We start from the raw sequence: 13,277 nt of genomic DNA on the forward strand, positions 1-13,277 counted from the left end.
GGCGAAATTCGGAATTGATAATATATATTACAACAACACGATCCGGCCCGCGTTTCCCCTTCACTACCGACGCAGAGTTTCACGTCCTGCAACGACAACAACAACAACAATAACAACATCGAAATAGTAACGTAATGATATTCGCCCCTTCCACCCCTTCACGTCACGCCACGCTTGCTCCCACCGACCATGCGCGCGCGCGCGTCAAGTGTGCCGGATCAGCTGTTCGGTGGTGAAATCGAAATCGGCAATCAGCGTCGTACCGTTGACACCGACTCGCGTTATCGACCGCATTACCACGGCGATTAAATACGGCGTCTTCGACGTCGCAGTTGTAATCTGTTGTCCGCGTTCGTTCCATTGTAGTTCGTTTCGGTGAACCTACACCTACTTGTTCTCGCGACTGATGCTGGTCCGGTAGTCGTCGTCGTCGTCGTCGTCGTCGATATTCCACCATCGTCCTCTGCGACGGTCAACACCGTATTGAATTGCTACTGCTCGTCACAATCATTTTTTGTTCACGCGGTGTTTGGTTCACGTACAAACGACCGTAGGTAAATTATTATCATTACTAGTCCGTTTCCGACGCTATAATCATTAACCGTCACGATCCGCATTCACCAACCGACTTACTACCCAAACCCATGTTGCTCATCCACTGTACTCTCGCACCGTTGTCCCGTTTTCTGGTACTCCATATTCCGTCTCTAATATCGCGTTGTTGTGTTCCCGACAGCGGTCAGTGAAGCTACTTCGTAGCATTGTTGTCATCGGCGTTTGGTCTGATCTGTTGACCGCTCCTTTGCGGCCAGCATGAATTACTTGGGCAAGTTCATCAGTAATTTCCGGCATGTTTACAACGAGATCAATCCGGCCACCCTGACTGGAGCCATTGACATCGTCGTCGTCGAACAACCAGATGGTACGTTCACATGCTCCCCGTTTCATGTGCGCTTTGGCAAGATTGGTGTGCTACGTAGCAGGGAGAAAATTGTAAGTACTGCATTTTTCTGCAATGTTCCTGTTTGCTTCATTTATGACCAACCATCCTTTCATTCCGAAATTCATCACACGAATGGTGTGTGGTGTTTGTCAGGAATGAATTGGCTGCGAAATTTCCCATTGCTATTGAATATCTTTGTTGAAATGTAAAATTTTTTTACCTAGAAAATTTTAAAATATTCTTGTGGCTAAATCCTTGACTCCTTAAGATTAACAAATAATAGCTGAAGCTTTTTGAACTGACTGAAGCTTGCTAAAATATACTATTCAATTTTCATTGCAAACAAATACCAGCCAGAATACTCAACATTTAAAGATCTAAATCTCAAGTTATTCCTTATTACTTATTATTTTTGATAAATTATCTAGAACCACAAATAGGGAAATACTATAGGTATCTACTCTTTTTAAATATAAAAATGAATGAAAATATAGATTTTTCTTCAACTGAGTTATTGCATTTTTATTGAAATTTATGCTTGAAATTAATTATGTAAAGGTGATATAACATGTTATTTTTTTAACCTTTTTAAAGGTTATTTGTAAATTTGCTGTAATTTAAAGAAATGTTGTTTTCGTATAACTAGTTAGTATTTGTGATATAAATATGAACCTAGTTGATAATCAATATTTTTAAATATTATAGATACGATTATAATATACATCTGTTATAATTTAATTAATGACCTTTAAAAGAAAAATCATTGACCCTCTTCATTAATTTTATATTTTGCTGATATACCTACCTACCTAGATTTGATACTTATTAATAGTTATTAATTTTTTTTTTATATATATATTATTGAATTCAAAATCTACTTAAATAGTTTAATTATTCTTTGTCTAAATCAATTTTGAAGTAAATTTCAATTTATTAAAATTTCTATTTCTGTTAAGAAAATGTATTCATTTTCAACAGTAAATAATATTGATATTTTTGATTAACAGAATAAATTTTTTTATTATTCTTAATATAATTAAGATTATATTATATGTATTATTTATCTTTTCTAAGCAAAATAAGATCAAAGATTGCATTAATTGTAAACTTTGTTAAGAAAGAGTAAGAGATTAATATTTATTATTTGAATTTGATATTCAAAATGTAAGGTTATATATGAATGTACATAAAAAAAAGTATGTATATACTTTGTTGTTAAACTTACCTTTAAACACATTTGATATTTATAGTTACCATACCCTGACTTATTCTTATCATATTAATAGTATTCGAAAATCTATTATACTATGTAATCTATTATACCATGCGCACCACTTTTCTAATGACTTAACTTCATATTTTATCTATTAAACTGAATTGCTTTTTTCTTGCCTTTTTTTTTTTTTTACCACAACATATTAACTTAATTTATTTTCTACTATTTTATTTACAATAACACTACCTTTATTTAGATTCTACTTAAAATAATTATAAATTAAATTTTAATTATTATATATTCAGGTACCTCAAAATTAATCTAAAACACTGATGTAATTAGAAATTTGTCTTTGGGGGGGGGGGGGGGGGGAGATATTTTTTTACACACAATATACTTAGATTTTCAATTACAGGGATGAGTGGTACTAACCTGAGAGTACTATTTCATCAAAAATCCTTTAACTAATATATAGGTACACAAAATGTATTAATAAATGTTGCTTTAAAGTTCTACACAATTTAGTACCTATACTATAATATATAGGCTCTGTGGGGGATATATTCCCTTCACCCCCCCTTAATTATGCCCCTGATCTAAAATACATGATTATTATAATTATTCTTTTTGAATATTTACTAAAACATATTTTATGTATGTTACTGATATTTTAGGTTGAAATTGAAATTAATGGCGAGCCTGTTCAGCTTCATATGAAACTTGGAGAATCAGGCGAAGCATTTTTTGTTGAAGAAATTTCAGAAGAAGATGATATTGAAACAATTCCACCTCATTTAGCATGTTCACCAATACCAGATGATGAAGAGTAAAATTAAAAATACATTTCAAGTATTTACATAAATATTCAAAAGTTAATGACTAATATAATTTGATTTTACAGACGAAAATCTATAGAATATGCTATTAACACAGAACTAGTTGTTCCTAAAACATTTTGTGCTGAAACTGTTGATGGTGGAATTCAAGATTTTCAACCGTTAAAGTTTCGACCAATTGAAGACTCCCCACCCCGTCCACAAATGCGTAAACGGAGACGTAAAAAATCTGTGATAAAAAGGAAAGTGAAGGATGAAACTAAAAAACTTGGAAACACATTTGGGTCATGTGATCTTCCTACTCCTTCTTGTTTAAATGATGATCGTTCCCAAGATCAATATGTAGATAATGATTTACATTTCTTTAGTGATACAGATGCATCTCCTAGTTCAAAGTAAGTGTATTCTTTCAGATGTTTTATTAATTATTGTTTATTTTTAAAATATAATATTATTTTAGTTTTGGTGAAGTAAAATATAATTGTACGACTGTCCAGTCCGATACTGAATATGAACTTCAGCAAAGAGCCAGAGATTCAGCTATTGAAAGTCTTATTGGAAAATGTGCAATTAATAAGATTGATTTGAATAATGGTTCTAGTGATCATCAATCTTGGCGTTGGGGAGAATTGCCTACCCCTCCAGCACGTCGTAGTAGTTTGGACTCTGATGATCCTATATCAAATTTACAGGAAGCTTCTAAAAAACAAGAAGCAGCTAATCAAAGATCTATGTTGGCAAATATGTTGGGTTTCATGAAAAAAACCAAACACATTCGCCACAACTCTTCTGAGAATGGCGGAATATATTTAGCTGATTTATGTACAGATCAATTAGATCCAAAGGTATTAGAAATGTATTTATACAATCAAACACCGCCTAGACCTGATGTTAAAATTACTGATGATGTTGATGATGATGACATGGAATCTGGACAAGGAGCTTCATTATCTCATTCACCTACTAGCATGGATAGGGAAGGACCAAAATCTATTGATAGTGATTTTGATGAAAAGTTCCATCAAAAGTAAATATGATTTAATATAATTGTTATTCTATGTATATTAATCAAGAATATTTTAGTTTGCCTTGCGAAGTATCAATTTCTTTATGTGGAGAACTAGATAATTTGAGTAGTACTGATATAATTGAAGAAAAATTTTCCACTCATCAGATTTCATATGCAGAATTTTCTTCAGATTTCAATAATCTTGTAAAGAATCCTAATTTAGTAGTGCGCATAAACAAAAAATATTATAATTGTCAAACTGCTTTGCCTCATTTGATCTCCATAGCTGCTTATCAAAAATTGTTACCCCAGGTATAAGTTAAGCTATAATATTAATTATGATTATTATTTCTCTAAATATATTTTTATAAAGATGATATACTTATTTTTTTAATTACATAGAATGAATACTCTGAAACTAAAGTACAAGAAGAAAAAACTAAAGGTCTCAATCGAGGTTATACATCTTGGTTCAACTGGAGTCGTGCCAGTAAAGATACAAAATCAATTACAACAACAGGTTAACACTTAATACAATATATAATATATTGTATATTATACTAACTGCCGACTAAAAATTTGGAAACACTATTTTAATCAAAATGTATTATTATTGTAAACAGAAATTTCTATCAATGTATCGACAAATATATATATTTACTTATTTAGGCCATTGTTAAAAAAAAATTAAAAAAAATTTAAAATGTGTTCAGTCATCATAACAAAAAAAAAAAACATATTTAGATCAAATTGTTTTCATCATAAAATCCACCCTTGCTTTTGAAGAATGCTCTCACCAACCGTGGCATTCTTTTAACAAGCTTATTCAATACTTCCTGTTCTAGGGAAGCATCTTTTAGTTTTTTCCATAGTAGATAGAACTCCATAGAGTTTTTCCCCAGTAGATGTTTGACAAGGTATTCTTATTTTCTGATCAAGATTTTCCACAAAATTTCAATGGAGTTAAGATTGGTGGTTGCAGTGGCCCTGTCATATTGACAAGTACATCATAAACTTCTTTTTACTCTAATTAACTGGAAAAAAGAACCAAAATGTGTTTTGATCTTTGTCTTGTTGAAAAACAAAACTGGCCAATTTTTTTAAATCCAGATGAAGTACATAATGGATAAGAATATTTTTATATTGTTCATTTTTCATAATAGCATCAACTTTAACTAAATTTCCTATCTCATGACTGGAAGATCAACCCTATACCATTACTGATTACCTGTGTGTCACAAGTTAGAAACAGTAGTCACCGCAGCAAACTGCATAGAGTATACTATTTAATAAGACTTGACAAAGCTGTGCTTCAAAACAAATTCATTGTTACAAAAATTCTTATAAAAAATATTTATTTTCAAATTTTTGATTAGCAGTGTAATATAATATAAAATACATATTATGTGTAGTATATATATATATAAAAAAGTAAAACCCAAGATTATTGCTAAAATTTAAATTATTTTGGTTTATAAATTATTTACTGTGCCTGAATTAATAATTAAAATTTCATTATTACATAAAATATAATTTATTGAATTGAATTTTCAATAGCATTTTCATAAATTTTTTATTTTTAATATTTATTTTACACTTTATAAAAGAAAATATTAATATTTTGAAAGGTGATTCCAATCATTTATCTGAGCAGTTAGTCCAAAATAGCGATATAAATGAATGTATAATGAAATCAGAAATTGATGGGAAAACAGAACATGAAATGGAAACATCTAATAATAACTATGTGTGAGTTTATTCTTTGAAATGATTTAATTTTTATTTTTGTTAATTTAAATTATTTATATATAGCCCAAGACAACGTTGCTATAGTTCAACTGACTCAGAGCTTGAACTAGAAACAACAAAACTTTCATTGAAGTCTTTGAAGGATAAGAATGATATTTGTAGAAAAACTTTAAGATTAACATCAGAGCAAATTGTAAGTATAAATCAATACAAATAAAAAAAAATTAATAGAAAACTAGTTAAATTAAAAATCTTATGTAAATATTAATTTGTTTTACAAAGATTATAGTTTTGAAAAAAATGGTAAGTGTAATTGTTACAATTATATAGTATTAAAAGAAAAAATCATACATTTAATTTAAATGAGGTGTTTTTTTTTTATTTGCATAATTTTGTAATCCACAAGATAAAATGAACTAATATGAATAATTTGTATTATATAATAATTATTACTTATTTTATAGATCTAAGGTAAACTAATATGATTATATTGTTGTAAATTAACTTCATATATCTGAAGTTCCCAAACTTTGGGGTGCGACCCAAAAGTATATTGCAAACAATTTTTAAGATTACTTTTTTAATAAATTTAAAAAGTATTAAATAATTATTTGTATATTTTATCAAATCAAAGAAAAATATTTCAATTAGCAAAAAAAGGTCTATGGTCTGGATTAGTACAAAATGGATTGGATAAATGAAAAGTTTGGTAACCTCTACCAGAGATACTTTTGAATATAAAACTAATGTTTAAATTATATAATTTTAATTAATGATTTAATAAATAACTTATATATGTATATAATATTATATTGACTTAATTATTATCTAAAATAATTTATATTGTTTGTTGTTTCAGGAAAAATTAAATTTAAGAGAAGGTTCTAATGAAATTGTGTTTAGTGTAACAACTGCCTATCAAGGTACTAGTCATTGCAAATGTTTTTTATTTAAATGGCGATATGATGACAAAATTGTTATATCTGATATTGATGGCACCATTACCAAGTAATTATATAATATTATTATATTATTATATATTTATGATTTGTTCAAATTAACATTTGTTTAATTTTTATTTAGATCAGATGTTTTGGGTCATATACTTCCTATTGTTGGTAAAGATTGGGCTCAAAGTGGTGTTGCAAAATTGTTTACTAAGATTAAAGATAATGGTTATAAATTATTATATTTATCAGCTAGAGCTATTGGTCAATCCAGAGTTACCAGAGATTACTTAAAAAGTATCAAACAAGAAGATTTGTCTTTACCAGAAGGACCTGTGCTATTGAATCCAACTAGCTTATTGAATGCATTTCACCGCGAAGTCATTGAGAAAAAACCAGAGGAATTCAAAATTTCTTGTCTCAAAGATATTCAAGCTCTATTTCCTGCTGATAACAAACCATTTTATGCTGGCTATGGAAATAAAATAAATGTTAGTTTCCATTTTGTATATATTTAGTGAATTTGGTTTTATCATTAATCATGTTCATAGTTTTTAGAAATTTTATATAATTTTTACTGCAGTACAAAGAATGTTAAATATATAAAAAAACAGTTTAAAATTGAAAAAAAAAATGAATAACTTAATTTTTATTTTAAATCTCGAATAGTAGATAAAAAGACAGCATTTTGTATTAAAATATTTATGAGATACATTATAATAAACATATATTTAGTCATCATTTATGCTGTGCATATGGTTAAATATTGAATTAAATACAAACTTACTTTAATATTGATATTTTTTTTTTTGAATAATTACTTTCTGGTGTTAACATTTTGTAAAATTTATTGAAAATAAAATCGAAAATAAATTTACCATTCTTAAAGTGTGATTCACAAATCTTTAGTTAAGTAATTCACTAATTTTTATTTTGTTTTAAGGATGTTTGGTCTTATCAAGCTATTGGTATACCAATATCAAGAATATTTACTATAAACCACAAAGGAGAACTGAAACACGAATTAACTCAAACTTTCCAGTCTTCGTAAGTACTATATATCATTATGTATAGTTTTCTTTTCTTCTCTTTCAATTCATTTATCTACATTTCTTGTTCAGTTATAACGGGCAGAGTTGTATCGTTAATGATCTTTTTCCGGTTTTGACATGCAGCGGTGACGTTACAAATCATAAGGACGATTGTAACGTCATCAGTGACAGTAGGGATACCATTAGTACCACTTCTTTTGAGTGTGAAACATTTGGTAAGGGGTCATGATTTTATTTGAGGTGTGCATGAGATAATAATTATAATGCTATCGGATGTAATTTTACTAAAATTATTTAGTACCTCATGATATTAGTAACACAAAAACATTAAATATTATCCAGAGTTCTGGTGAGAAAAATAGTGTATAATTAATTTGAAATTTATATAAATTTCTAAAAGCTATAAAACTAGTCAGTATAAATAATTTTGGCAACTCTTAAAGTTTATAATTAATACTAACTCATAGTTCAATAAGCATTAACATAGTCAAAACTTTTATTTTATCAATAAATTTTACGAAATTTAATTATACCAACTACTAACTGTATTGTCTGCCTTCTGATTGTCTAATAACAATGATCATCTTATACAAGTATTTTCAATATTCAACAAGACTATCACATTACATTGCTTATAAATTATATTTAAATGCAAGTTAATGTTACATATTGTATTAAAATCATTAAATTATTTAAATTTACTATTATTTTTGTTGGATATTATGAATTTTAGGACAAACAATTATATACATTTGTTTGTTAGTTTGAATAAGTTATATCTTAAATGGTGATGACTTATGGCTGAAAAAATATAATTAATTATTTTTAGGTGCTGGTTAATAATGTAATTAACAAAATAGTTAAAACTATTGATTTTTTTTTTTATGAGATCATCAACAACTAATAAAAGTAGAATGATCTTAATTTTTTGTTTGTATATACTATTCAATTGAAGTATAATTGAATTATAATATATAGATATACAGGATGCGATAAAAGTCAGTTCTCGATATATTGTTTTCGATGTACTGCAACAAATATCAACTTTAAACTGCACCAATAATAATGACAACTGGTCGTATTGTCGATATGACATTAATAGGCTTTGTGTTGCGATTGTTATACAAGTGTGTGGTGTGCATTCATTTACCTTCGATAAATATACAAGCTTACAACGGTAAATTTGTATTTCGCAATTTCTTTGTTTTGAAAATCGATGAAATGAATTTTTCTGCATCTTGTATATATATTGAAGTAAAGAATTTTAATTTATTATGAAAAAATATTATATTGAAAAAATATATTATATTGATTTGTAGGAAATTACAAAAGATACTGAGTGATTCATTATGTTTTGGTTTTAAAATATGAGTATACATTTTTCAAAAATTGTAGCGCATTAACTTAGAAATTATATATAATGAATTATTTAATTGATTATTAGAATTCATTGATATTAATAAGTAAATGAATCGTATTTGTTAGTATTAGATTATATTATTCAGTTAGTAATCTAAGCCATTATTTTCTTATTTGCATTAGAAATAATTATCAAGGAGCAAATTCTACTTAATTTATAATTTTTACTATTAATAAACCTTTTGTTAAAAAGTGTTAAACTAATAACATTAAAATTTGCATTACCTAAAATGTATTATTTTTATTTAATTTTAATTTTGTAAAGCTGCATACTCGTAAATATTTAATGAATCGCTTTGTAAATTTATCATTTTATTTATGTAGAAGTTAAATTATAATTTTTAAAAGTTGAGAAATTAATATTTGAAAAACTAAAAACGTAATATCAACTTATGTTGTAACCTAATAAATATTTTAATACAGTGGTTTTTTATATATATTTTTTAGATATACATATATGAGTACAATTGTGGATGAAATGTTCCCTGTGTTACCGATGCAAGAGTTGGATTACAACCAGTTCATTTATTGGCGTGATCCAGTTCCAGATTTTAAATAAGGGAAATTTACCTTTCCTTAAGCTTCAAGTTATGCATACAATTTTAAATTATAAATATATTTATTTAATATTTTACAAAAAAGATTGCCTTAGTGACTTATATTTTTGGTCTGATAGTTCTATTAATTTAATTTGTTATTGTATTCACTATTATAAGCTTAAATTTAATATGTAAGAGAAACACAGAAAAAATAATAATGACAATTAATATTTTTTGTGATACGTAGTCATATAGGTATAATCGAATAGCGGTTATCATATTTTTTATGTAATTTTTGTGATAATAATATATTTACCAATTTTATTGGTCTAGAAAATAAAAATAAATATTTGATCAATTTTCTGGTATGTTTTCAAGATTTAAATAATGATCATAGGTGCAACTAGAGTTCAATTTCTGGGTGGGCTAAATTTTAATGATACCAGAGACCTATAGGGGCTTCGTCCCCACACCCCCAATATTGATTGTCAACACTAACATTTATATTTATATTAATTAGAAGTCCTTACGACCTTACCTATAGTCAATAATAGTTTATTTCGAAGTAAAATGTTGTCACTTAGTCACTACTTACAGACTAATTACCTAAATAAACACAAATAAAAAGGATATAGATATATAATCAATAAAATATACAGTTCATAGCTATTACATTTTTATTATAAAGCCTAATTAAATCAACAATATTTTTAAAGCAAATTTATTTACAATTTCGTTTTCTAAATTTATTTATATACATATTACTAAATTACCTAATAATGAACAATAAACTTCATTAAATCAGTTGTGTCTAATTTACAAAATGAGCTACAACCAAACTGGCCATAGCCAAGCTTTCATCAGTAAACCCAATGTTTAAGATAGGAAATAACACTGTCCATAATAAAATATGTAGAAGTTTTCCAATAATTTTCTACATAATTTGCTAATGACAAATATGAATAATTTTCTGCCGCCGTGGTAGTTGTTAATACATAGTCATGAAGGCTAGTTGACTCTTCTGCGATGCTTTGTTCCTATATTTTTTATGTATTATTTAGGTTAAAAAACATAAAACAAATTATCAAAATCACAAAATATATACACCAGTTAATGGAGTTTGTAACCATATGTCATTTTCTTCAGCAAATATTTTTATTTGTTCCTATAATTTCTTAAATTCATCTTCAGATCTTAGAGTTTCAAATGTTTTAATTACACTAAAAATTACATTTTTAGAAATGTATGACCACTAACGTGTGCTAACGGGGCACACGTTCGTTGTCCTCCGGGCGACCATACAAAAGTTAGTTACATGCATAGACTCGGTTAGTAATATATGGTCGTTTGGATTTGTGCACCGGACTCATTTTTATCGTTTCGAAACAAGATTTTGTGTTTATGTCTCATACATAATAAGTTATTCTTTCCAATTAATTTTTATTTTACCCTGACAAATTATTTTCATATAAAAATGTTTATTTTTTTTTTAGTTTTAACTAAAGCCAATAAAGAGAATTAGAATAATATTCATGTACAGTTGTTTAAGATTTTTATTTGCCCCCGTGCTAAAATCTAAAAGTCGGCGTATACGGAAATCCCACAGATGAGAACTGACAATACCTACTGTACATATAGGAACAAAATTTAAAATTTAATATTAAAACAAATGAAAGATAGTATTTAGACGATATAATTCATCCTATATTCTTTCAGTAATCGACTAGAAAGTTACTTAAACCCACTAATAAGAGTTATATACCTTCATTGAGTTACATAAGCTTATTGGCGTGCGGCCACGGAGTGGTCTTCGTGTCCGCCGCCTTCGGCAATCTGCGGGCCACCACTCACGATGCGTACTATAGATAAGCATTGGTTTAATCTTGATTTGTATTGGGATGGGACATTCATACCGAAAGGTACTAAATTATTTAAGGGTACTACCATCAGATTTATAAAAGATAATTTTCTATAACATTATTTATGTAATTATAACTCGGTTATTATTTTGGATTTGGTATTAGTTAAAAAATATTGTGTTGTAGTGTAATGAAACGGGGAAAATTAATTGAGAGCCGTATTTTTGAATATTTTGAATAGTTGGAGACACTTATTTTCGGTTTTATGTTTCAGGGAAGAGGGACGGCAAAATATTGTTGCTCCTGGGCGAAGAAATCTTAAATACGGCCCTGTCCTAATTCATAGTTATAATGCATTTTCTAAAAATATATCAGTCAATTGGTTTTTTGTCCAACACGTTTTAAATACCATTTACATTTGCCGCCCGTGGGCTAAGAACACAGCCTGTAGTAAATTGATAGATGATAGCGTATACGCGCGGAGAGAGATTTGAGGCCGAGTTGTGGCGAATGGAGCCGATGAACCATAAGTGAGGCATTGTCACGGCATGGCGACGCCAATAATCAACCTCACTCCCGTACCATGCCATTAGATTTATCAAATCGATAAAAAAATAAATCATATACTAGCTTTTTTTCTTTATTTTGGAAAATTTACAATCTATATTTATAATCACAATAAGTAAAATAGAGGATAGATATATACACATACATCAAAATAAACAACACATGAGTACATAACGAAGGAAAACCATCCAATGATGGAACCCTCTGGAAACAAGTTATACAAAAAAATAACACATTTAATATATGACATCTAAAATGTTTACAAGTAGAAAATGTTTTTATAGCATTATGTTAAATATTATTCAATTATTCAACATACAGTAGTATAAAAGTAGTGATAGATAGTGCAATAAATTCAATAAAAAAAAAATAATAATAAAAAATATTTATAAAAAAAAAAAAAAAATTACAATAACTGGTTCATAATTGGTATAATTCAATATCTGAGATTACCTAAATATAATTATTATTATACTAAACATACATAAAAACAAACATACATTAAAGCTATATAATATATATCTATTTAACGATATTTATTTACCTACAATATTTATATGCTTTTACATTTTTTAATAAAATAATCTGATACAGAAGTTAGTGCTACGGACATACATAAATGTAGGTCCTTACGACTTTTACTACAGAGGAGAGACCACATAATAAGAGATCGGGAAATGATTATAAATAATATAATATACACAACAATAGAAAGGAACTATTAATTTAATTAGAGGGTAACACAAGCACATACTATATATGAATCGTATGGCTACATTTCAAAGTGTGACATTAAAAATAACTATTACAGAAAGACATCAGTATGATATTGTTGCGGACATACATGAATGTAGGTCCTTACGACTCTTACAGTACGGGCGGGTCCACATAAATTATAAATATTAGAGAGTAATATAATATTCGCAATAATAGAAAAGAACTATTAGTTTAAAACAGAGAGTAAAGCAATATTACGACTCATACGACATGGACGGGACCATGTAGATCGTAATGGTAGATATCAAGAAAATAATTATTATTAACACAATATTCGCATTCATAAAAATAGAAATGAATTTTAATTAAAAGTCAGAGGGTAAACCAGTACATATATTATATGCGAATCGCATGGTTATATGTA

The 13,277-nt window shown here is 27.9% G+C and overlaps 1 protein-coding gene across 3 annotated transcripts; it reads left to right on the forward strand.

Moving 5' to 3' along the window:
- The first annotated feature begins 240 nt into the window (after nucleotides 1–240).
- Nucleotides 241–9,982, forward strand: LOC112683121 (phosphatidate phosphatase LPIN2). 3 transcript variants are annotated; one of them, XM_025554011.1, is made up of 14 exons: nucleotides 241–554; nucleotides 737–993; nucleotides 2,834–2,985; nucleotides 3,061–3,390; nucleotides 3,456–4,022; nucleotides 4,079–4,316; nucleotides 4,407–4,524; nucleotides 5,633–5,753; nucleotides 5,817–5,946; nucleotides 6,613–6,761; nucleotides 6,837–7,191; nucleotides 7,644–7,747; nucleotides 7,822–7,967; nucleotides 9,619–9,723. In XM_025554011.1, exons 2-14 carry the CDS (start codon nucleotides 814–816, stop codon nucleotides 9,630–9,632), a joined length of 2,604 nt encoding a protein of 867 aa, XP_025409796.1. In that variant the 5' UTR covers nucleotides 241–554; nucleotides 737–813; the 3' UTR covers nucleotides 9,633–9,723. The 3 variants fall into 3 exon arrangements, with proteins under 3 accessions (XP_025409796.1, XP_025409798.1, XP_025409799.1); XM_025554013.1 differs by having other exon boundaries at nucleotides 241–550; XM_025554014.1 differs by lacking the exon at nucleotides 7,822–7,967 and having other exon boundaries at nucleotides 9,619–9,982.
- The last annotated feature ends 3,295 nt before the right edge of the window (nucleotides 9,983–13,277 follow it).

The sequence above is a fragment of the Sipha flava genome, unplaced genomic scaffold (genome assembly GCF_003268045.1).
Source record: "Sipha flava isolate LNK unplaced genomic scaffold, YSA_version1 220_pilon_pilon, whole genome shotgun sequence".
NCBI classification, from domain to species: Eukaryota; Metazoa; Arthropoda; class Insecta; order Hemiptera; family Aphididae; genus Sipha; species Sipha flava.

Coding starts and splice junctions, on each gene's coding strand:
- LOC112683121 (XM_025554011.1), top strand. CDS start 814: ATGAATTACTTGGGCAAGTTCATCAGTAATTTCCGGCATGTTTACAAC. Junction 4,023..4,078: donor GATGAAAAGTTCCATCAAAA/GTAAATATGATT, acceptor AGAATATTTTAG/TTTGCCTTGCGAAGTATCAA. Junction 5,947..6,612: donor GATTAACATCAGAGCAAATT/GTAAGTATAAAT, acceptor TTGTTGTTTCAG/GAAAAATTAAATTTAAGAGA.